We start from the raw sequence: 24628 nt of genomic DNA on the forward strand, positions 1-24628 counted from the left end.
GACGAAGGAAATGCCAGAAGAGTAATGGAGAAGAGAAGCAGGATCAGGAAGGCCACATATAAAGGGTGTGTGATCAGTTGGGTACCACTCTGAACAGCTAGAGTTTAATTGTACTGAGGAATGCTAGGTGCTAGTGTAAAACTCCCTTCTCAGAGTTGGCTCACCCAAGGGCTGAGGTATTAGGGGTATCATATGCTCTCAGCCATTGGTTTAAGGAGGCCTCCAGGGGCATTAATTCCCCGGCACTTTAGTTCTGTCACAAGGGTTTGCAAAGCAGGTTTCAGCAGCCTGCGAAATCCCTTTGGTAAAGAAACACAGGTGCTGGCATTTGGCAATCAGACTGGTGTTTACTGAGGTGGTAAGTAAGGTGGGAGATTTTGATGGAGTACAGACACACATCTGCTCCAGCAGGCAGTGCAAAGAGACACATCTGCTCAGCTCTTCACTTGCTCTTGCCAGGCTTCCTTTCCTCATCTGTAAAAGAGGCTAATAGCTACCCCATAGGTTACCTTTTGTGTAGTAAAGAGCACCCAGCCCAGACATGTATAAGAACATCACAAGCTCTTATAAATATTGATTCCCTTTTTCCTTTGTAGAACAAAGCTCCCCTTGCCCTAATAAGGGTGAATACTCTGAGGATGTAGTCTGTATGGTTCCCCAGACTGGACACCCTCTCCCCTCACCAGGTTCCTCTGCTTCCCAAATGGCAGTGGCTTTGTGATGCTTGACATTGAGAGGTGGGCCAGTAGGCAGAGGACAAGCCAGGCCTGGAGGTGGAACAGACCAGATAGACCAGTGAGAGGAGCCTTAGGGAGTAATCCTGTGCACAGCTGACTCATCATATGCCAATTAGCATGTTAGAGGGGAAGAGCCCAACATCAACGGAAATGGAAGAGGGAAACTCTTAAACAAATGAGGCAAGATTAGAGAGTATCCTTCATTTACATGAAACAATTGTTTTCCTAATTTAAAAACATAAAAACTCTCTTTGGTTTATCTAAACAATAAGCTGAAGCCTCAGGTTGTCTTGTCTGGCCCACCCAACCTGAGGGTGCGACCCAGTTCTGTCATTTTGCCATGTGGTGTAGATATCACCTGTCCAACTCTATAGTGAAACATGGAGCCTATCTTTCCAATAGTCTCCCATTGTGTCCACGAGTAGTTTAAACCCACCCTTGCAATACTGTTGGGAAGATTCTGCAGACTCACCCTTCCATGACTATTACCTTGTTGCCTGCAGGAGAAATGCCACCAGGAAGGGATTCTTTTGCTCCCGGCCCCATTAGAGTCACCCAGGCCATGCTAAATCACGTGATTTGTTTCCTCTGGATACAGTTGTATGATTAAAAATTCAGACTCGGCATTAATTGAAATTGGCTGAGAAAGTTCATCTAGCTGGAGGGAAACAGGCCTGTCTTTACACTTCTTTTTAAGGCCCTCACAGCACATCTCACTCCAAGTTTCCACTGAAAGGCCAGTGAAGAAAGGTGTGCAAAGGGTGAAAAGCAGGCATTTGATTTCTGACTTTTATATTTCAGAGACACAAGGAAACCTACTGTTGCACTATCTGCTGTAGGTGAGTGTGTACTCTCCCTTGCTTGACTTTCATCCTATCTCTTCTCACACTCTGACCAGCCCACTCCCCACACTCCACCTTCACTGAGTGAAATTATAAGTTGCATGTTGCAGGGGGCTTGCTTCAGGCTGCTCTCAGAGGCTACAGTTGAGACCGTTGAGTGGGGCTGGAACTTATTTCAGAATTCAAGGAGAGGCTTCAGGTTGATCTGTTTATAAACTTTTTATTGTGGAAAATTTCAGATGTATATGAAAAAAGAAGAAAATAAACTGCAATAACCATCATCCAGCTTCAATGGTTGTCAGTATACAGCCAATCTTAGTTCACCTTTACCTCCACCCACTGTCCTGCCACTCTCATCTGTCCCCCATGGGGTTATTTATTTATTAATTTTTATCGTGCTTTAAGTGAAGTTTACAGATCAAGTTAGCCTCTCGTACAAAAACTTATATACACTTTGCTATATACTCCTAGTTGCTCTCCCCCTAATGAGACAGTACACTCCTCTCCACTCTGTATTTTCGTGTCTGTTTGGCCAGCTTCTGACCCCCTCTGCCCTCTCATCTCCCCTCCAGACAGGAGCTGCCCACATAGTCTCATGTGTCTACTTGATCCAAGAAGCTCACTCTTCATCAGTATCATTTTCTATCCCATAGTCCAGTCCGATCCCTGTCTGAAGAGTTGGCTTTGGGAATGGTTCCTGTCTTGGGGTAACGGAAGGTCTGGGGACCATGACCTCCGGGGTCCTTCTAGTCTCAGTCAGACCATTAATCTGGTCTTTTTACTAGAATTTGAGGTCTGCATCCTACTACTGTCCTGCTCCCTCAGGGACTCTCTGTTGTGTTCCCTGTCAGGGCAGTCATTGGTAGCCTGGCACCATCTAGTTCTGGTCTCAGGCAGATGTGGTCTCTGGTTTATGTGACCCTTTCTGTCTCTTGGGCTCATAATTACCTTGTGTCTTTGGTGTTCTTCATTCTCCTTTGCTCCAGGTGGGTTGAGACTAACTGATGCATCTTAGATGGCTGTTTGCTAGTGTTTAAGACCCCAGATGCCACTCTCCAAAGTGGGATGCAGAATGTTTTCTTAATAGATTTTATTATGCCAATTGACCTAGATGTCCCCTGAAACCATGGTCCCCAAACCCCCACCCGTGCTACGCTGGCCTTCGAAGCGTTCAGTTTATTCAAGACGCTTTGCTTTGGGTTTAGTCCAGTTGCGCTGACCTCTCCTGTATCGTGTGTTGTCTTTCCCTTCACCTAAAATAGTTCTTGTCTACTATCTAATTAATGAATACCCTTCTCCCTCCCCACTTTCGTAACCATCAAAGAATATTTTCTTCTCTGTTTAAACTATTTCTCGAGTTCTTATAATAGTGGTCTCATGAAATATTTGTCATTTTGCAACTGACTGATTTCACTCAGCATAATGCCTTCCAGATTCCTCCATGTTATGAAATATTTCACGGATTCATCATTGTTCTTTATCAATGTGTAGTATACCATTGTGTGAATATACCATAATTTATCCATTCATCTGTTGATGGGCGCCATGGTTGCTTCCACCTTTTTGCTATTGTAAACACTGCTGCAGTGAACATGGGTGTGCATGTATCTGTTTGTATAAAGGCTCTTATTTCTCTAGGATATATTCCAAGGGGTAGGATTGCTGGATCGTATGGTAGTTCTATTTCTAGCTTTTTAAGGAAGGGCCAAATCAATTTCCAAAGTGGCTGTACCATTTTAGATTCCCACCAGTAGTGTATAAGTGTTCCAGTCTCTCCACAACCTCTCCAAAATTTATTATTTTGTGTTTTTTGGATTAATGCCAGCCTTGTTGGAGTGAGATGGAATCTCACTGTAGTTTTGATTTGCATTTCACTAATGGCTGATGATACATCCTCATGTATCTGTTAGTTACCTGAATGTCTTCTTTAGTGAAGTGCCTGTTCATATCCTTTGCCCATTTTTTTAATTGGGTTATTTGTCTTTTTATAGTTGAGTTTTTGCAGTATCATGTAGTTTTTAGAGATCCGATGCTGATGGGAAATGTCATAGCTAAAAACTTTTTCCCAGTCTGTAGGTACTCTTTTTACTCTTTTGGTGAAGTCTAGGGATGAGCATAGGTGTTTGATTTTTAGGAGCTCCCAGTTATCTAGTTTCTTTTCTGGTGTTTGTGCATTGTTAGTAATGTTTTGTGTACTGTTTATACCATGTATTATAGCTCTTAGTGTTGTCCTTATTTTTTCTTCCATGGGGTTATTTTAAAGCAAATCTCAGATATATCATTTTATCAAAAAATATTTCAGAATCTATTTTTTTTGAGTTAAGAACCCTTAAAAATAAATAACCTCAGTATCATTAAAATACCTAAAAATATCAACAATAGTTCCTTAATATCATCAAATAGCAAATTCAGTCAGGATTCAATTGAAGTCCATAATCTAAAGTGGTTGATCTATTTCTTATATTTTTTAATATGTAGGCTTCTTCTCCCTCTCCTTTTTTGGTTTGTTTGTTTTTCTTTCCTGCAGTTTATTTACTGAAGAAACCAGGTTGTCTGTCTGTGGTTTCCCCAGAATTTAGATTATGCTGATTGTGTCCCCATGGTGTCATTTAATATGGACAAAATGAGTCTTCAAAATTACCTTCTCATCTACCTGTTTTCATTGCTTAGCTGTCATTGACTTTTTTTGGAATTCTGAATTGGGGCTGTTATAGACTATTCCCACCACTTCTTGAGAGCAGAGCCTGGGTATAGAACTGGTATAACTTACAATGGTGAAGCCCAATGATCAGTATTGTATTTTGACATTTTTGATAGAAATGTATTATCTGTCTCTTAAATGCTGTTTCTTTGTACCTCCCTAGTGTATGTGTATGTGAATACATATTTGGTGTTTGCTCTAAAATGACTATACAGTACTCCTTTTTCCTCTGCACCTCCACACCTCATTATTTAAAGGCATTTAGCTTCACGCCTGTATTAAGCAGCTGAATTATATGTTCTGTAGTTCAGGGACCATGTCTGTCTTGTTCGATGCTGTGAACCAATGTCAGCATTTGTGCCTGACCAGAGGAGGTGCTCACAATGGGAATCCAGCACCTGGGCATCTGTGCTGAGTGCTCAAGAATTCTATTGATCTAGTCCCCTATTTCCGGTGCTTACGATCTGAGACATAGAGTGACTACAGACATGGAGGCAGGACAGACAACCGGACAAAAGACAAATGGTCTTTAAAGTGCCCAAATCGCATTCCCCTGACTTTGTTACTTATGTGAATTTCAAAGTTAGATTGGTTTTAGAGGAACCCTAAAAAGAAAGACACTTCTTTGTTCACCCCACTTGTCCTAATTGCTTTCTTCTCTTATATTCTTCTAGAAAATAGAAATACAAAACTCCTTCCCTTTCTGCACCTCAGTGAGGTTGCTTAGTGGTGGCAGAGCTATGCTCGGAGAAAAGAGGCAAATGAAAGCCTTGTAATAATAATAATTATAATAATGCAATAATTACAACAATACAGTGATAAAAGTGAGCTGTTTATCTAACACACACTGACAAGTGCAGCCTTGGATACTGCCTTCTTTCCAGAATCTGTGATCCCCAGCTATCACTGAGCACTTCAGGTGTGTACACCCTTCGGGTCACGAGTCAGTAAGAGCATACCTGTGTATCCTCCAGTAGTGTTCTCTTGGTCTGAGAACTAATGGTCTGGGACCTCCATTTGACCCTGGTGTCACTAATCTTAGTAAAAAACCAAAAACCTGTTGCTGTCAAGTTGATTCCAACTCACGGAGACCCTAGTAAAGCACCGTTGAATTATGAAGTTCCCGGAATACTTTGGGAGCCTTTATGTTTCTCATGGAACACTGAAGAAATTACATTCTTTGGAACTCTTCAAGTAACTCTGTCAAGAGGAGATAGAGTGAGCTCTTCTTACTTACTTTCTCCTCTAGCTGATGCTCTGTTTTGCAAAGGAACTGAGTCTCCTAAGTAATATATTATCTTGTTTTACCTACAGTGGTCCCCACCATTCATTCTTGGATAGCTTAAAATGCCCTATGTTTCAAGGAAAAAACAAAACAAACAAGCAGAAGATACCCTCTCCAAAACCAACACAGTATATCCTTAGGCAGATTCAAGTTTTGGGCCTTCACTATTTCCAGTTAGTTTCTAAGTCTTTGAGCTATCACACGCTTACTGGACTTCTTGGATTAGGTTGCTCTCTAAAGTATGTACTGTGATCTTCCGCTACAATAAATATCAAAACATCAAAAGGGAGAGGTGTCAAAGCAGTGATATCTGTGGTATGACAAGAGCAGGACAAGACAGGAAGATGAGCCATCTATTTGATCCTGATTTGACTTAGTTAACTTGATTTTTTTTTTTAACTAGAAGATCCATTATGTCCCAGGTTTCTACATGTCTTAGCCCTTACTGGAATCTTTCATTATGCCTCCTCTCTGAAGTAGCTCGTTCGTAGTTATTGTTACCTCCTCATAGTGGCAGAATGGGAAAAGGCCTGAGTTGACATAGTGCCAAGGACGTCCCCCTTCTCTGACTCAATGCAGTGGCAGTGGCCACGTCTAACTCTGCTGATGGGAGATGAGAACCTGGAAGAGGTACACATAACCTTCCGAGGGCAGAGTTGATTAACACTGGGGCTTATTCAGCTTGAGGTTGTGTTTTTCAAAGACTGGTCCTCCAAAAAAAAAAAGCAGGGATGGGGAGAAGAAGCAGGCATTAGAGCTGTAGCTCTTTCAATTAGGAACACAAGGTTGTTATCAGAGGAGATGATGAAAGGTCAGGTTGTGTGATGAGTCAGTTACCATGAGCAGTGCCATGCTGAGCTACATGTCCCTGCTGATTCTGCTGGGAGGTAACCTGTGGGGTTTTTTCCCTAAGTTACATTATTTCCTCAATTAAGAGACTCTGATCCTGTTCCCATGTGTCAATTCATTTATCTTTTGGCTTCATTTTACCTTTAATGGTGGAGTTGGTTCAGTAATAGAAATTTGAAGGATTCTGTGTTTGTTCAGCCAGAACTCATTATCCACCTCCCCTGGATGTGTGCTTCTCTCTGGCTTTGAAGGCTTTGAGGGCATAGCTTTCTTCCCCTGGTTTCTCTTTGCAGCTGGTGCCTCGCAGGTCAAATGGAATAAAAAAAATGCTAACTGCCTTGCCACCAGTCATGATGGGGACGTACGGATATGGGACAAGCGAGTGAGTGATCTCTCTCCCTCACACCCCTGTTGGGCTTTGGCCCGTGTCAGAGAGCATGAAGAGGATGTTGTGAGTACCAGGACTGGGTTCCCTGTACAGCATGGTGAATTGCCACTTTAAGCTCATAGTACCAGATGACATTTGCTTCCAGTCAACTTGGTGTTGAACAAAAAAAAAGTAGGAAGTGAGGCAGTATGATCAGTGGTTAAGACAATGAACTTGGCCTAACCTAGGAGTCTCAGCCTTGCTGTCTCCTAATTTTGACATCAGGTAAGCCTCTATAACTTCTCTAAGCCTCAGTTTCCCCATCTTCAAAATAAAGATAATAATAGCAAATGTATCATTGAGATCAAGCCTTGGGGAACAGACACTATTCTAGAATGGTCAGTAGGCTTCTGATCCCTGCTCCGGATTGCAAAGTGAAAACTAGTTCTAGGGCATATTCCATCCTGAATGCTTCTGATATAAATCACTGAGGTGGGGGCCCGTATTATGCCCAAATCCTCTATTAGGTCTAGATATCCCATCAACCTCAAAATAGCCTGAAGATCATATATATTCTCTGCATCTGCCTATGAAACTGAGAGGCATGAAGGAGGTGCTGGGTCCTATGTGGCAGCTGTAGTGGAAGGTCTCTTGGAAGTGTGGTATGCTGCCATTGTGAGAATAAGGGTGCAGGGAAAGGGCCTCCCCTGTAGCTTACTGCTGGACGATTGGCTAATCATAGAGCAGTTGACTTCTGTAAGATCTGGGGTGTGATGCTGCTTCCTGCTTTGAAACCTGAGGCTAGAGATCCCCAGCCTTTTCCTGAAACTTGTTCTGGAGATGCTCCCAACTTGGGTGCTGACCATGAAGTCTCAGCATTGTGCCCTTGCTCTTCCAGCAGACAATACTGTCATACTCTTGGGAAGGGGAGGGGGAAGCCAAGCAAGGGCTGGACATGACAGACCCTTGTCCTGCTGGATTAGGTGTCAGGACCTCATCGGCAGCTGGGTGCTGGCTGAAGCCCTCTACTGAAGGTAGCTTTTTGGTGAGAAGATGATTTTGTAAATAGAAATTGGGATGGGCACATCTTCTGTACATTAGTGTTTTTGTCTTTTAGTTCTGCCTGGTTATAGCTGTCATTCCCTGTCCGCCCCCCCCCCCGCTTTTATTTTTTAAATTGTCACCAGCATAATACTTGAATACAGTATTGATTTGAAATAAAATGTTTGGTTAATTTCTAGTGCTTATATGTTTGCACCCGAGTTGTGTACATATTTTTATTTAACATCATAGCAGATATATTTTTCCCATTTAGGTTGTTTTCTGGTTTTCTAATGTTCCAAATAATGCCAGGATGAACATCTTTCATATATAAAGCTTTTTGTAAATTTGGATTATTCTTTTAAGGACAGAAAATTTTAGTCTCTGGATAAATATTACCAAATATTTTCCTAAAAGCATTGCACTATTTTATATGTATATCAGCAGTCACTAATGCAGCCTCACCGATATTATTATTTATAAATACCTTCTAATTTGAAAGTTTTAAAAAATCTTGTTTTTATGTGTATCTCTGACGTTTTCTTTTGAGTTTGTCCATTTTATGTATACTTATTGATGATTTGTGTTGTTTTCTTTTTGTGATTTGTGTGTTCATTCCCTCCCAGGATCTTAGTGCACGGTTGCTTTAAGATTGGTAGTGTTATTTGCAGGATAGAGGTTGGATCTGTTTGTATGTCACAGCGCCTCTTCTTGGGAGGTTGTGAGAAAAGGGAGCAGGAATTGCAGATTGTGTTACCCAAGGGTGAAGAACACTCACTGCATTTTATCCTTCACTGAAGCTACAAATGGGGCTAGAGTGGGGAGGTGGTTAGGCTTCTAAGCCCAATTACAGAGCATGTGTGAAGGAGAGCTGACTAAGCCTTTGGTTCTTGTTTTGTTTTAAGCAAAACCAAACAGAGTTTCTGAAGGGTAGAGACTGTATCTGGTAGTATTTCTGTGTCTTGCTCGGCTCCCAGCAGACTGTTTCATTGTGGAGACTCAATGAGTTCTTTCCGAATGATGATGCTCAGTGTTGATCTGTTGCAGAAACCCAGTACAGCAGTGGAGTATCTTGCAGCCCACCTCTCCAAAATCCATGGCCTGGACTGGCACCCAGACAGTGAGCACATTCTTGCTACCTCCAGCCAGGACAACTCTGTCAAGGTGAGTGGCACCTGCTGGAGCACTTGGAGGAGCTGTGTTTGGGAGGCAACAGGAATGTGTGATAGTACCTCCTTTGGAAGGAAAGCTACGGTATGTTAGCATAGCTTGTGTGTTTCAGGGATCAATGCACTTCTTGGGGAGCTGGGCAAGTCAACCTAGTGTGTCGTCCAGCAGGAGTGACATGGTAGCATGTATCTGACATGGCTCCTTGAATTTGTTCATGTTTTCTTCTTTCCTTTTTTGGAAGGAAGTGAGAGACAAAAGCATTTAGAAAGAAAAAGAAGTTTACTTGCTGAGAAGTTGCAAGGAAGTCAAATTTCGGAATGGGTCGTCATATTAAAAAACATGACAGGTATTTAAAGGGAAAAACCCAAAAGGTTGTTGAGGTTACCAAGTTTGTGATTAGTCTTTATGCGATGGAAAAACAGCAATTTTATCACATAATGATATCTGCAAAAGCTATGCCATATCTTCGGACATGAGCATTGCAAAAGTCCGGAATAGAGTTGTTTGTGTAGGCATTCTCTAACTTACAGGAAATGCACAAGGTTTTATGTGTTTTGGCAACCCTATTATTTTTGGTTTATCTCAGAGTGCAGTGTGCCTTTTTGCTTGTTTTTCCTCTGACTGTGGGATGTGATGTGTACTCTTGTTTAAATGATGGCAGGGCACAGGGTCAGTTTTGCTGCCATAATCCCTCCTTGTGGTCAGTGCTTTGCCCTTAAGGATGAGGATTTGACCACAGAAGTTTGCTCAATAATTTTGTGATTCAGCATCATTAATTTAATGTTTTGTTTTGTTTACATAGTCAAGTAAGATGTTGTCTTTGTATGGTTACCAAAGCTACAATCATAATACACTAAGGCTTAAAAGTTAACTTCTATCGCAAGGTTTGTAAATTGTCTAGGGTTGTAATTTATTTTAATGTGCCACATGTGGTTTTCTGTGTTTGCCTGTTTGTATTGGATTTAGGCTTTTGTTCTTCTTCCCCCCTAAACTCAAGTCAGCTTGTCTTCCAAGTTCAGGAACCAGAAATCATCCAGTTCAGTCCTGCCTCTTTCTTTGAGATCCCTGAGCTTCTCTATGTTCTGTAATATCTTTACTACCTGTAAGGCTGGGCTATTATAAGTAATAAAGAGGTAACAGCCTATTTCACTGGGAGGACCTGGTGGGCATAGTTCCTTACTAGTAGGCTTAAAAAAAAAAAAAGGCTTAGCTTACTACATAAATGAGGTTTTTGGCATGGTAATGGCTATGATGGATTTATTTCACTATATCTTGATAGGAAGATAAACCAGAATCCTTTTTTCTTTTTTTTAAATTGTAATTTAGATGAAGGTTTACAGAACAAACTAGCTTCTCATTAAACAATTAATACACATATTGTTTTGTGACATTGCTTACCAACCCCATGACTTGTCAACATTCTCTCCTTCTTGACCTTGGGTTCCCTATTACCGGCTTTCCTGTCTCTCCCTGCCTTCTAGTCATTATTGATCCTGGGCTGGTGTGCTCCTTTAGTCTCAAGAAAAACAGAATTCTTATTGAACTTATGTAAATAGCATGATCATAAAAAGTGAAGCAACTTTTTTTTTAAATAATTTTTATTGTGCTTTAGGTGAAAGTTTACAAATCAAGTCAGTCTCTCACATATAAACTTATGCACACCTTATTACATACTCCCACTTACTCTCCCCGTAATGAGTCAGCCTGCTCCCTCCTTCCAGTCTCTCCTTTTATTACCATTTTGCCAGTTTCCAACCCCCTCTACTCTCCCATCTCCCCACCAGACAGGAGGTGCCAACATAGTCTCAGGTGCCCACCTTATGCAAGTAGCTCACTCCTCATCAGCATCTCTCTCCAACCCATTGTTCAGTCCAATCCATGTCTGATGAGTTGGGTTCAGGAATGGTTCCTGTCCTGAGCCAACAGAAGGTTTGGGGACCATGACCGCCGGGATTCTCCTAGTCTTACTCAGACCTTTAAGTCTGGTCTTTTCATGAGAATTTGGGGTCTGCATCCCACTGTTCTCCTGCCTCCTCGGGGGTTCTCTGTTGTGCTCCCGGTCAGGGCAGTCATCGTTTGTGGCCGGGCACCATCTAGTTCTTCTGGTCTCAGGGTGATGTAATCTCTAGTTCATGTAGCCGTTTCTGTTTCTTGGGTTCATAATTACCTTGTGACCTTTGTGTTCTTCATTCTCCTTTGATCCAGGTGGGTTGAGACTCATTGATGCATCTCAGATGGCTGTTTGTTAACGTTTAAGACCCCAGACGCCACTCTTCAAAGTGGGATGCAGAATGTTTTGTTTCTAGATTTTATTTTGCCAATTGACTTAGATGTCCCCTGAAGCCATAGTTCCCAAACCCGTGCCCCTGCTCCGCTGACCTTCGAAGTATTCAGTTTATTGAGGAAACTTCTTTGCTTTTGGTCCAGTCCAGTTGTGCTGACCTCCCCTGTATTGAGTGTTGTGCTTCCCTTCACCTAAAGCAGTTCTTATCTACTATCTAATCAGTAAATAACCCTCTCCTACCCTTCCTTCCTCCCCCCTCTCGTAACCACAAAACAATGTGTTCTCCTCAGTTTAAACTATTTCTCAAGATCTTATAATAGTGGTCTTATCCAATATTTGTCCTTTTTTATCTGACTAATTTCACTGAGCATAATGCCTTCCAGGTTCCTCCATGTTATGAAATGTTTCACAGATTCATCACTGTTCTTTATCGATGCATAATATTCCATTGTGTGAATATACCATAATTTATTTATCCATTCTTCTGTTGATGGACACCTTGGTTGCTTCCAGCTTTTTGCTATTGTAAACAGTGCTGCAGTAAACATGGGTGTGTATGTATCTGTTCCTTTAAAGGCTCTTATTTCTCTAGGATATATTCCGAGGAGTGGGATTTCTGGGTTGTATGGTAGTTCTATTTCTAGCTTTTTAAGGAAACGCCAGATCGATTTCCAAAGTGGTTGTACCATTTTACATTCCCACCAGCAGCATATAAGTTGAAGCAACTTTTTTTAGAAGACATTTCGTATGATATTCAACCATTGTTTTTAGTAGTTTTGTAGACAAAGATAATATATGTCATTTTTTCTATATAATCGTTATTCTTAAGTTTACCTTAGCTTTTAACTTGTGTTGATAATTTATATTGTATTTCTTTTTCTGAATTCTAAGGGGTTAGCCAGAGCAAGATACCATTGAATAAGAGTTTCATTTACAAACACATTTTGTAAATTGTTAAACTATGAAACTGTTGAATTGAGTATTAGAGATGGATCAGGAAGAAAGAAAAGGATTTTTCTTACATGGTCTTTAAAAATCAAACACTAACCACAATTAGTTTATGTCATTTTAGGTAAATAATGTATCCTTTTTCCTGATCCTGGCTTAAGCAGTCTGTTTCACAAAATTATCTTCTTCTAGACTAAGACAGTGCTAGAAATTCGGACACAGTCTCTCAGTACATTTTGACCGGTGTCTGTCTGCCCATGAGACAAGATCAACCTTACTGAGGCACCTGTACCCAGGAGTCTGTTCCCTGTGGTGTTAACAGTCAGTAGAACCTGGTTCCGTGTTGACTGGGGTTTTTCTAATCTTTCTTTCAAAGATTTCTTTCTGAGATGTAGCTTGTAGCGGGGGTCTTTTAGGCAAGGGTAGGAGAAAAGCAGAAATTGCCTGTAGATGAGAAGATGAACCGTCTGTTTAATTCCTCATAATAGCCACCTATATCAGATTGGAACACAGTGAAGTCTTATTTGGGTGTAACGTATAACCCTTTCATAAGACATCCATTAATGATTGCCTTGAGAGTTGTTGTTAGTTTCAATCCAGTTGATTCTGACTCATGACAACCCCACGTGTACGGAGTAGAACGGCTCCGTAGGATTTTTAAGGTGGTGACCTTTTGGAAGTAACTGATCAGGCCTGTCTTCCAAGGTGCCTCTGGGTGAGTTCAAGCCACTAACCTTTCTGTTAGAGGTCAAGCGCTTAACCATTTGTGCTGCCCAGGACTCCTCCTACCTTATAAGAGTAAGAACATATTATAAGCAGTGAGAGCACTGTCAGATCGCCAGAGCCCTTTAATTTATCCTGTAAGTTGTATGTTATAGTTGTCACCAATTGGTAAGCATATTTAAACCTAAAAACAAAACCTTTCTTTTTAAGAAAAGGATTAATTCGTTAACAATTATTGTGCCCATCTTTGTCCATGAACATGAATATGCTCCTGTCCAACCAGAAAAGTAAACAATTGCTGAAATGCATTCATATTAATAACATCTTAATATCTTACATATGTATAATTACCTAGGGAAGGTGAACTTCTATTTGTTAGTTTTTCACATACTGCGAGCTTGATAACAGAGCAGCATTCATAAAGCACTGAGCTAATTAAAGATCTGGAGAATGCCAAGCATACCTAATTATTTCTAGTAGTCCTCCTTTTATAAATTAAAGGAGCAAATTATAATTTACTCTGTAGCCATCTGGAAAACTCAAAGTTAGTTTAGGTGGAAAAAAATCTTAGCGATTTTATTATTTTTAACATGGGGCCTGGATTTGCAAAAAAAAAAAAGAATTGTCGGAAGAAACAAAATACAAGCATAATCATTTAGGCCTAAAGATAAGAAATGATTATAGTCTTGATATAGAGTGAAAATTAACACAGCAGTAAGCAACAGTAATTATTTGGAATGATTAAAAAAAAAAATCCATTGCCATAAAGTGAATTCCAACTCATAGCGACCCTATAGGACAGAGCAGAACTGTCCCATAGGGTTTCCAAGGAGCAGCTGGTGAATTCGAACTGCTGACCTTTTGATTAGCAGCTGAGCTCTTCTTGTTTTTTTAAGAGCTTTAGTTTACGTAAATGACTCAAGAGCATTATGAAAAACATAAAGGTCAATAGAATATTTTACTGGTATATGGAACCTTTACTCTCCAAGTATAGCATAATTTTTTTACTGTTTTATGCCATTTTACTGTCAAGAACAGACTGTGTGCTCAGAAATCAATTTTCATTGAAACAGAAAGAAATGCCCAAATTTTCGTTTGGTTGGCTTTTTTTTTTTTTTGTATACAGTCCATATAACATTTTGCAGAAAAGCCTTTTTCCATTTTATAAGAAAAGCCATCAACATTCAGCCCATTGTCAACATTTAATATTTTTCAGCTCCTCTCACACTGATTTGCAGATATAAACCAGGGCAAATGCAGTTCACTTCTCAGACTTAGAACTTATCGAAAATCTTTGAATTTGTCTTTTATTATCTTCTTTTATATTCTGGCATAATCAGACAATTTTATTATAAGACAAAATTGCTCTCTTTTTCTTCTTGGTAAGCAAGAAATATATTTATTATCTTGCATACATATCCCCTTACAATCATAGATAATCTTTTACATCTTAAAGTAGCAAAAATGAACATGTATCCATGATCAAAAGGTATTTGTGTATCTTTTCAATCTTTTAATTATTGGACAGTCAATAAAGTATCAAAATACGAGTCAAGGGTATGGATCTCTGCATGTGTGTAAATTCTGTTTGGTAACCTGATTTTAAAAAATATTCTTTATCTTATCTATAAATTGTCCAGGGTTGCTGTGTCATAGAACAACATGTATTAGCTTTAGTAGATAAGACCAAATAGCTTGTCTAAAGTGGTTGTACCAATGGTTGAGAGTTCCGGTTGCCCCATATTCTTTCCAACCCTTGGTATTGTAAGTTTTTTCCTCTCTTTTTTTTAAAAAAAATCATCATACTATAAAATTGACTTTTGGGGGGTAAGGGTGTACAGTTTTATGAAATTTAACTCAGGTATTGTTTCATGTAACTACTACCACAATCAGGATACAGAACAGTTCTATCACCCCCTAGCCCTAACTTCTGGTAACCACTGATGTATCTGTTCTCTATCACTGTAGTTGTATCTTCTTGAAAATGTCATGTAAATGGAACCATATAGTATGTAACCTTTTGAGACTGGCTTCTTCACTCAGCATAATGCTTTTAAGATTTGCCCAAGTTGTTTTAAGAATCAATAGTTCATAGACATTCATAGACATTCCAACTCCTAGTGACCCTATAGGACAGAGTAGAACTGCCCTATAGGGTTTCCAAGGCTGGAAATCTTTATGGAAGCCCACTGCCACTTTTTTTTCCCGCGGTGCTGCTGGTGGGTTCAAACTGCTGACCTATGGGTTAGCAGCCAAGTGCTTAACCAGGAGTCGTCATAGCTCCTTGGGTAGCATTTCATTGTATGGCTACACCACAATTCATTATCTGTTCACCTTGAAGGACAATGGGACTACTTCTAGTTTTTGGTGATTGTGAATACAGCTGCTAAGACAGTCATGTATAGGTTTTTGTGTGAATAGAAGTTTACATTTTTCTAGGATACATACATTGGAGTGGGATTTTACTGGGTCATGTAGCATGTGTATGTTTAGCTTTTTTTTTGTGCAACCATCACCACTATCTATTTCCAGAACTTTTTTTATCACCCCAAACATGTTGCTTTGTACCCATTGAGTAGTAACTCCCCATTCCTCTAAGCCCCTGGCAACCTTCAGTCCGTCTACCGTCTATATGAATTTGCCTGTTCTAGACATTTTTTTTAGACATTTTATCTAAGTGGGATCATTCAGTATTTGTCCTTAAGGGGTAATGAGTTTCTGTTTGGAGTGATGAATAACTTTTGGAATTAAAAAAAAATAACTTTTGGAATTAGGTAGTGATAATAGTTGCACAACATGGTGAAGGTAATTAATGTCAATGAATTGTACACTTAAAAATGGTTGAAATGGCAAATTTTTTGTTACTTATATTTCACCACAGTAAAAAATAAAAGGAATGTGTTTATAGGGTATGCTTATTTTAATAGTTTTTTTGTGGCGTTTATTTCAGAAATTATCCTGCTTTTTTGTTCTAGTTCTGGGATTACCGCCAGCCTCGGAAATACCTCAATATTCTCCCTTGCCAGGTGCCTGTCTGGAAGGCCAGATACACTGTGAGTGAGACACTCTACCTTTTCCTGGGAAACTTTATCTTGGTGTTATAGACACAAGGGTCCAAGGGACATTTTCTTTTGTTCTTTTTGTGAGGCAGTTTTCTCTTTCTGTCTTGGTTTAGAGTAGGGCAAAGGTGATAATAATAGCTTAAAGCTGTTATCTATTTAAAAATGTAACCTTGAAATGCTGCATAGGTATCCCTGTTAGAATTGCTAACCACAGCTAGACAGAAACTGGGAAGTGTAAGACAGTAGGGGAGCAGGGTGGGATGCAAGCAGAGGATTGAGAGGCTCCAGTGAGTGGATTCTGGTGGAAAGAGCTCTGACTTGAGATTCAGAAGACCTGGACTTTGCACTTGGCTCTGCCATTTAATATTTTTGTGACCTTGGGCAAGCCACTTAATATTTTTGAGCAGCAGTTTCCTCCTCTGTAGAATATGAATAATAATTTCTACTGTGCCTTTTTTTATTATTATGGTAAAATTCACATAACATCAAATTCACCATTTTAACCACTTTAGTGTGTACAGTTCAGTGGCATTTAGTACATTTACAATATGCCTTCCTTTTGAAATCATGTATACGAAAATGCTTTATAAACCATAAAATGCTACAAATATGGGGGGTAGACTCTTATCAACCTTCCAACAACTTTTCCATTGCCCCATTGATAGCTGCTGAGCACAGATAGTATATCTCCTTTAATGTTGATGTGAAAGTGAGCCCCAGCATGCATCAAGCTACTTTTATCCATGAGGCTGTCACCGGGGGCATCGTGGAGCAAAGAAAATAATTGGGGATTATGTTGTTTTTGCATCTGGGAGCACTTGCCAAGAAATCTGACCCTGTTCTTATAAATTGAAATACTTCTCTGGATTAATGTGTTTGCTTTAAAAAACAAACAGGAAAGTTCAGGAGTGCTGCCAGGTGGGGAAGTGAAGCTGATTGTGCTCTCAAGTGACTATGATTTATTCCTTAAAGAACTGAATCTAATTATAAACCAAAGAGCTCCCTAGCTCCCTAGCAAGTTGAGTGTTGATAAGTAAAACATGTTAGTCCCTGAAATGGTAAGATGTTCCTTTGTAGAGTTGTAGTATTTGGGGCAGTAGGAAGGTGATGTTCCACATGGATGGTATGCTTCTGGTGCATTTCACATGGCAAGAATTATGGTCGCTCTGTGGAGATTTTTCCCGGTCAAGCTTACATACTCATTCTGGGAAAGCACTTTCTTAACTCTTTTTTTTTTTTTTAATATAATTTTTATTGTGCTTTAAGCGAAAGTTTACAAATCAAGCCAGTCTCTCACACAAAAACCCATATATACCTTGCTACACACTCCCAATTACTCTCCCTCTAATGAGACAGCCTGCTGTCTCCCTCCACTCTCTCTTTTCGTGTCCATTTCGCCAGCTTCTAACCCCCTCCACCCTCTCATCTCCCCTCCAGGCAGGAGATGCCAACATAGTCTCAAGTGTCCACCTGATCCAAGAAGCTCACTCCTCACCAGCATCCCTCTCCAACCCATTGTCCAGTCCAATCCGTGTCTGAAGAGTTGGCTTTGGGAATGGTTCCTGTCCTGGGCCAACAGAAGGTCCGGGGGCCATGACCACCGAGGTCCTTCTAGTCTCAGTCAAACCATTAATTCTGGTCTTATGAGAATTTGGGGTCTACATCCCACTGCTCTCCTGCTCCTTCAGAGGTTCTCTGTTGTTTTCCCTGTCAGGGCAGTCATGGGTTGTAGCTGGGCACCATCTAGTTCTTCTGGTCTCAGGCTGATGTAGTCTCTGGTTTATGTGGCCCTTTCTGTCTCTTGGGCTTATAATCGCCTTGTGTCCTTGGTGTTCTGCATTCTCCTTTGATCCAGGTGGGTTAAGACCAATTGATGCATCTTAGATGGCTGCTTGCTAGCATTTAAGACCTCAGACACCACTCTTCAAAATGGGATACAGAATTTTTTGTTAATAGGTTTTATTATGCCAATTGACTTAGATGTCCCCTAAAACCATGGTCCCCAGACCCCTGCCTCTGCTATGCTGGCCTTTGAAGCATTCAGTTTATTCAGGAAACTTCTTTGCTTTTGGTTTAGTCCAATTTTGCTGACCTCCCCTGTATTGTGTGCTGTCTTTCCCATCACCTAAAGTAGTTCTTATCTACTATCTAATTAGTGAATTGGAAACCCTGGTGGCATAGTGGTTAAGTGCTACGGCTGCTAACCAAAGGGTCAGCAGTTCGAATCCACCAGGCACTCCTTGGAAACTCTATGGGGCAGTTCTACTCTGTCCTATAGGGTCGCTATGAGTCGGAATCGACTCGACGGCACTGGGTTTGGTTTTTTTTTTTTGGTTTAATTAGTGAATGCCCCTTCCCCCTCTCCGTGCCCTCCTCGTAACCACAAAAGAATGTTTTTTTCTCAGTTTAAACTGTTGCTCAAGTTCTTATAATAGTGGTCTTATACAATATTTGTCCTTTTGCAACCGACTGATTTCACTCAGCATAATGCCTTCCAGGTTCCTCCATGTGATGAAATGTTTCACAGATTCCTCACTGTTCTTTATTGATGCGTAGTATTCCATTGTGTGAATATACCATAATTTATTTATCCATTCATCCGTTGATGGGCACCTCACTTTCTTAACTCTTGAGAGGGAATTTATGGAGAATAGCTAGAATGTGAAACAGTGTGTTCTAATTGAATATGGTCAGAGCCATTTGCATATTTTAGGCTGAAAAAAGTTCTCCAAGCGTTTGGCTTGGTCTTATTTTTTACTTGCTGTGGTCCCTTCCAAAAAAAAAAAGGAGAGAGAAGGGTAGATGTAATGGTCATTTTATAGCATTTGGAAAAATATTCCCTGGATAGGTTGGGGCCGTCCATCCTCTATTTTAGTTAGGAAAGAATTCCAACTTTGGTGACTCAAGACTCAGCAGCTTCTACATGGAATAATCACATTTTCTCATTTCTTACCCTCAGCCTTTCAGCAATGGGTTAGTGACTGTGATGGTTCCCCAGCTGCGCAGAGAAAATAGTCTTCTCCTTTGGAATGTCTTTGACTTGAACACCCCAGTCCATACCTTTGTGGGGCATGACGATGTGGTCCTGGAGTTTCAGTGGAGGAAACAGAAGGAAGGTGAGAGAGAGAAGACCTGATGCCAGTAGTGAAATTTTGAGGTTTTTTTTTTTTTTTCAATTACGAAGTGTATCTTGTATCTAGAAAATTGCTTGAAACATATACAGCTTAACAAGCAATTATAAAGTGAAAATCTGTATAACCACCGGCAAGGTCAAGAAAGAGAACATTGCTAGAATCCCAGAAGCTTCCTAATCACCATTCCGTTCTTCTCCTAGATGTAACACTATCCTAATGCTTATGACAGTAATTTCCTTTTTTTGTCTTTATAGTTTTAGTGCCCATTCATGCATCCCTAAAAAACAGTTTCATTTTGCCTTTTTTTTGAACTTTTTATAAATATAACTATACCGCATTTGTTCTTGTGTTTTACTTCTCTCTCAACCTGATGTTGTTGCTCTAGTTGATTTTTATTGCCATATTTTCTCTGTCAGTTTTTACTGGACCACCTCAAGCTTTGATTTTCATTTTCACTGGGGGCGAAGGAGCTCCCAGAGAGCTAGGAAGGGAATCAGGGTGCTGTGGCCAAGGGACAGGGATGTTTCACGAAGGAAGGGGTAGTCATTGGTTTCAGTTCTTGCTGAAGGATTAAAACGCAGATTAAGAGAAAAATATTTAATTTAACAAATAGAAAGTTATATGATCACTAAGAAAGAAGCTCTGAAAGCAGATTGAGGACTCAAGCCAGATCATAAGGTAGCCTAAACAGAGACAGCAGTTTTGTGAATAAAGTTACCTTCAAAAGGCAAAGAATAGAATAGGCTGATTGACACAGGACTTGCTGCCTTCTTCATTTGAAGGCCAGGAGAAGAGACGAGGGTACTTGGTAAATGAGCGGAAATAGGATTGAAGGCATAGGGAGAGACATTGGCTTCAGAGAGGCATTAGGCATACCTATGTGTCGCTAGGGAAACCCTGGTGGCGTAGTGGTTAAGTGCTATGGCTGCTAACCAAAGGGTGGGCAGTTCGAATCTGCCAGATGCTCCTTGGAAAGTATGGGGCAGTTCTGCTCTGTGCTGTAGGGTCGCTATGAGTCGGAATCGACTCCACGGCACTGGGTTTTGGTTTTGGTATGGGTCGCTATGAATCAGAATCAACTCAACGGCAGTGGGTTGGGTTTCTTTTTTTGCTCTTCCTCAATGGCAGGGACATGAAAAGAGGCCAGGTACAGGGTCAAAAATTGTTGACGCTAGCATGAAGCTAGATGGTGGAACTGATAACAGACTGTGGTTCAGAATAGTTGCTGCTTTGTTGTTAGGAGTGCACAGGGATCCTGTGAAGCATTGCTAGTGCAGGCTTGACATGCTAACCAAAAAATTGGCAGTGTGAATCCACCAGTTGCTCCTTGGAAACCCTATGGGGCAGTTCTACTCTGTCCTGTGGGGTCGCTATGAGTCGGAATTGACTCCACGGCACACAACAACAACCTTTCTATGTCTATATCCAGAGAGACTGATTTACTTTAAGGGATTAACCCGTGCAGTTAATGGGGGCTGGCAGGTCCAAAATCTGTAGGTCAGGTGGCAGACTGGAGAGTTCTACAAGCTTGCATCCCAAGATCTGCACGTCAGATGATGGAAAGAGTGCAGAGTGTAGAGAGAGAGGGAGCTCTGCCAAAATGCCTATTTATAGTGTGGAGGCCGAGCACACCCTAAGGAAACTCCCTTTTCAACTGATTGATTATTTTACATTAGATTACACTTTGTGTAACAGCAACTAGACTAGTGCTTGGACAAGCCACTGGGAACAGTAGCCTAGCCAAGTTGACACACAAAATTAACCATCACACCCTGTTACCTTGGACAAGACATTTTCTCAGTTGCCTTGGCTTCCCCATCCATAGAAGGAGAGAATTGGATGAAATGATTTCTAAATTCCTTGCTCTCTGAAGGTGGGCATGAAGGAGATTCTAGATATAACATAATTACCCTGAAATTACTCTATTCTTTCATAAAGCACTTCAAGCCTTTTCAGAATAATTTCTTTTTGACCAGACCTAATATGTGAAAATATACGTTAGTCAATTAAGAACGTTAGAGAGTGATTATTCAGTTTTTAAAAGAGATCTCTTTACCAAAAAATTATTTTAACTGTAGGATGCCATGATGCATTTAATACAGTTTATTTTTCAAAAAATCTATTTTTTCCCAGCTTCTCAAAAACATGTAAAAGAGCATTTGTAGAGGTAAAAGCTTAGTGTGACATTAAACCCCATCATCACTCTTCACCTGCTAATTTGCCAGTTATTATTTCACTTCATTTAAGTTTCTGCTCAAATGTGACTTCCTCAGAGAGTCCTATCTAAAAATAGCTCCTGTCAGTCTCTGTCCTCTTATCCTGGGTTGTTTTTATAACACTGTCACTCTCTGCCATTATATCATATATTTATTTGTTTGTCTGTTTCTACCGTTAGAATATGAGTTCTATAAAGGCAGAGACTCTTTTATTCATTCTGTAGTCCTGGTGCCTAAAATCGTGCCTGGCACATAGGAGATGTTCAATAAATATTTTTGAATGAATGAATCTCACACCATTACAGCATATAGAAAATTTGATGTTGCATCCAGAAAAATTTGCAGGATTCTTATCTGGTGATTCCTAGGGTCAAAGGACTACCAACTGGTTACGTGGTCCCGCGATCAGACCTTGAGAATGTGGCGTGTGGATTCCCAGATGCAGAGGGTATGTATTCCATGCTTTCGTGAAGGAATGTAACTGGATACTGTAGAAACTTTAAGAAAATGAAAAAGAAGATTTGGTATTTGTGAATGTTAGAGGCTACAGCAGGGACACTTAATACCTTTTGCTGACTGAGTGAGTTCTGTCTGTCATACTGAGGCTTTGAGGTCTTTAAGAGGCAGCTTCACCACTTTAAGAACAAAAAGGCTTTGAATGTTTTTTTCTCTTGCCCTGGTGAATGATAGTATGAGTAGCTTACTCCACAAATGGCCTGGGGGCTTCATTTCTTTCTCTTCTTCGAAACGGGGTAGGAGGCCTATTCTTGTACTCATAATGGTCAGAGCCCTCTATGTCCATCAACAACACCTCTTCTATAAGCCATTTCTAATATTTCCCCAAAAAGGTTATCTGTTTCATATATGAACCTCTTGTGGGCTGTTTTTGTGCCCCTGCTTTGCTCCACCTCACCCAGGAGTTCTGGCTTCTCTTCATTCTGTTGCTAAATCCTGTGATGACAGAAACCATGTCTCACTTGTTATTGCTCCTTCTTCACCTCTCCAATGCTTTGCATACTGCTTTGCACAGAGCAGATAAAAATGCTGGGTAAAATTTGTAACACTGCTAAGTGTGAAGTCACTCTTAAGGATTTTTGGCCAAGTATCACTACCTTATTGCATTTTATATCTACTTTCTCCAGAAAGCACCATTTGCTCCAAGTATTGGAATTTAAAAGAATGTTTTCTGAGGCGTTATTAGCTATGAACATGATGAAAAGCTCCCAGGATAGAGTGATAGAGTATATTATCTTGTGTATTTAACCAGGAAGAGTTGGTAATGAATCACCTATTTTGTTGGTATCAGTTCTTGGCTGACACATCTCTTTCTTTTGTGCCTCCCATTTTGAAGTCAGAACCCTTTAACCAAACATGATGATTGTTTCCATTGATGCCCGTAGACCTAGATCTTCTGTCTTTTGTTTCAGCTTTGTGCAAATGACATACTAGATGGTGTTGATGAGTTTATAGAGAGCATTTCTCTTCTGCCGGAACCAGAGAAGACGCTTCACACTCAAGAAACAGATCACCAGCACAACTCAGGCCATGGGGAGGAAGAAGGTAAATTGTCTAATTGATGACAACTAGGTGAGGCGCTGTTTTACACATTTCATAGGTGGGACAGTGACTGAGGTACGATTAGAACCCTAGAATTTTAGTATAATTGGTTTGGAAGGAGTCATGATAGAGGGGACAGGGGAGTGGGTATCAAACTCAAAGAGGAGATGCTTTGAATCACAAGGTGATTCAACATGGAGAAAGAATAATCTTGAGAAGTTTAAAGGACTATTATAAAGTCCTTAATGTGCATCCAAAGGACATATAAAACTCAAATAGAAGGAAAACTCATGCAATAAGGAGAATTTAGCAGAGAAATTTGTACTGGAAAGCCCTATTTATTTTTATCCTAACTTTGGGTGAAGGCTCTTTGTAAATTCCACAGTTACTGGAGATATTTAAAATAAGTCTTGATAACTGGTAGGGCAAGCCTGCCCACCTGGAACTTCTTCAGGAGTTCTTTTGGATTTCTCCATAAATGTTTGAATCAACTTGTAGGTTCCATAAAGAATCTGGTTGGGATTTTGACTGGAGTTACACTGAATCCGTTTTGAATTTAGGGAGCATATATCATCTTTACAATATTGAGACTTGAGCTCCATTAACCTGCCCTCTTCTCTCTCTGTTTATGTATTGATTAGCTCTCAGTTAAATTGTGGAGCAGTGGTTAAGAGTTTGGCTGCTAGCCAGAAAATCAGCAGTTCGAATCAACCAGTCGCACCTTGGAAACCCTATGGGGCAGTTCCATTCTATCCTGTAGGATCACTATGAGTTGGAATCAACTCAATGGCAACTGGTTTGATTTTTGGGTTTCAATTAAATTGTATAATTTTTTCCATAGAAATTTTTTCTTTCCAGTAATACTTCATTGTGTTTTCAGTGAAGATTTACACAGCAGTTTAAGTTCCCATTCAACAATTTCTACACAGATTGTTCAGTGACATTAGTTACATCCTTCACAATGTGTGAACATTCTTATTATTTTTGTTCTGGTCATTCAGTTTCCATTAATCTAGTTTCTCTGCTCCATTACATTCTCATATTTGTTTTAAATTCATTATTGACTGGTCTCATATAGGTAATTCTTACCTTTTTTAAAATTTTTATTGTGCTTTAGATGAAGGTTTACGGAGCAAATTAGTTCTTCATTAAACAATACACATATTGTTTTGTGACGTTGGTTGCCAATCCTGAGATGTGTGAAAACTCTTCCCTTCTTAACCTTGGATTCCCTGTTTCATTTGTCCAGCTTTCCTGTCCCCCTTCTGCCTTCTTGTCCTTGCCACTAGGCTGGTGTGCCCAGTTAGTCTCAAGTTGAGCTATGGGTATTGTTTGTTTTATGGGCCTGTCCAATCTTTGGCTGAAGGGTGAACCTCCGGTGTGACTTCAGTACTGAGATAAAAGGGTGTCGGGGCCATATGCTTGGGGTTTCTTCAGTCTCTGTCAGACCAGTAAGCCTGGTCTTTTTTTGTGAGTCAGAATTTGTTCTATATTTTTCTCCGGCTCTGTGCAGGACCCTCTATTGAGTTCCATGTCAGAGCAGTCAGTGATGTTAGCTGGGCACCGTCTAGTTGTGCTGGACTCAGTCTGGTGGAGGCAGTGGTAGTTGTGGTCCATTAGTCCTTTGGACTGACCTTTCCCTTGTATCTTTTGTTTTCTTCATTCTCCCTTGCTCCAGATGGGGTGGGACCAGTGGAGTATCTTAGATGGCC

General features: G+C 40.4%; 1 protein-coding gene across 3 annotated transcripts in view; it reads left to right on the forward strand.

Annotated features, from left to right (window-relative positions):
- WDR59 (WD repeat domain 59) overlaps window positions 1-24628 on the forward strand; it is a 104784-nt gene that overhangs the window by 27642 nt on the left and 52514 nt on the right. For 2 of the 3 annotated variants that reach the window (XM_064273777.1, XM_010596821.3), the window contains exons 6-12: window positions 1539-1576; window positions 6708-6796; window positions 8870-8986; window positions 15923-16000; window positions 18969-19125; window positions 21728-21807; window positions 22787-22919. In XM_064273777.1, coding sequence (XP_064129847.1) covers window positions 1539-1576; window positions 6708-6796; window positions 8870-8986; window positions 15923-16000; window positions 18969-19125; window positions 21728-21807; window positions 22787-22919 — 692 coding nt within the window. Of the gene's footprint in view, window positions 1-1538; window positions 1577-6707; window positions 6866-8869; window positions 8987-15922; window positions 16001-18968; window positions 19126-21727; window positions 21808-22786; window positions 22920-24628 lie in introns of all 3 variants that reach the window. The other variant, XM_023556684.2, reaches the window with a different exon arrangement.

The sequence above is a fragment of the Loxodonta africana genome, chromosome 21, assembly GCF_030014295.1.
Source record: "Loxodonta africana isolate mLoxAfr1 chromosome 21, mLoxAfr1.hap2, whole genome shotgun sequence".
Classification (NCBI taxonomy): domain Eukaryota; kingdom Metazoa; phylum Chordata; class Mammalia; order Proboscidea; family Elephantidae; genus Loxodonta; species Loxodonta africana.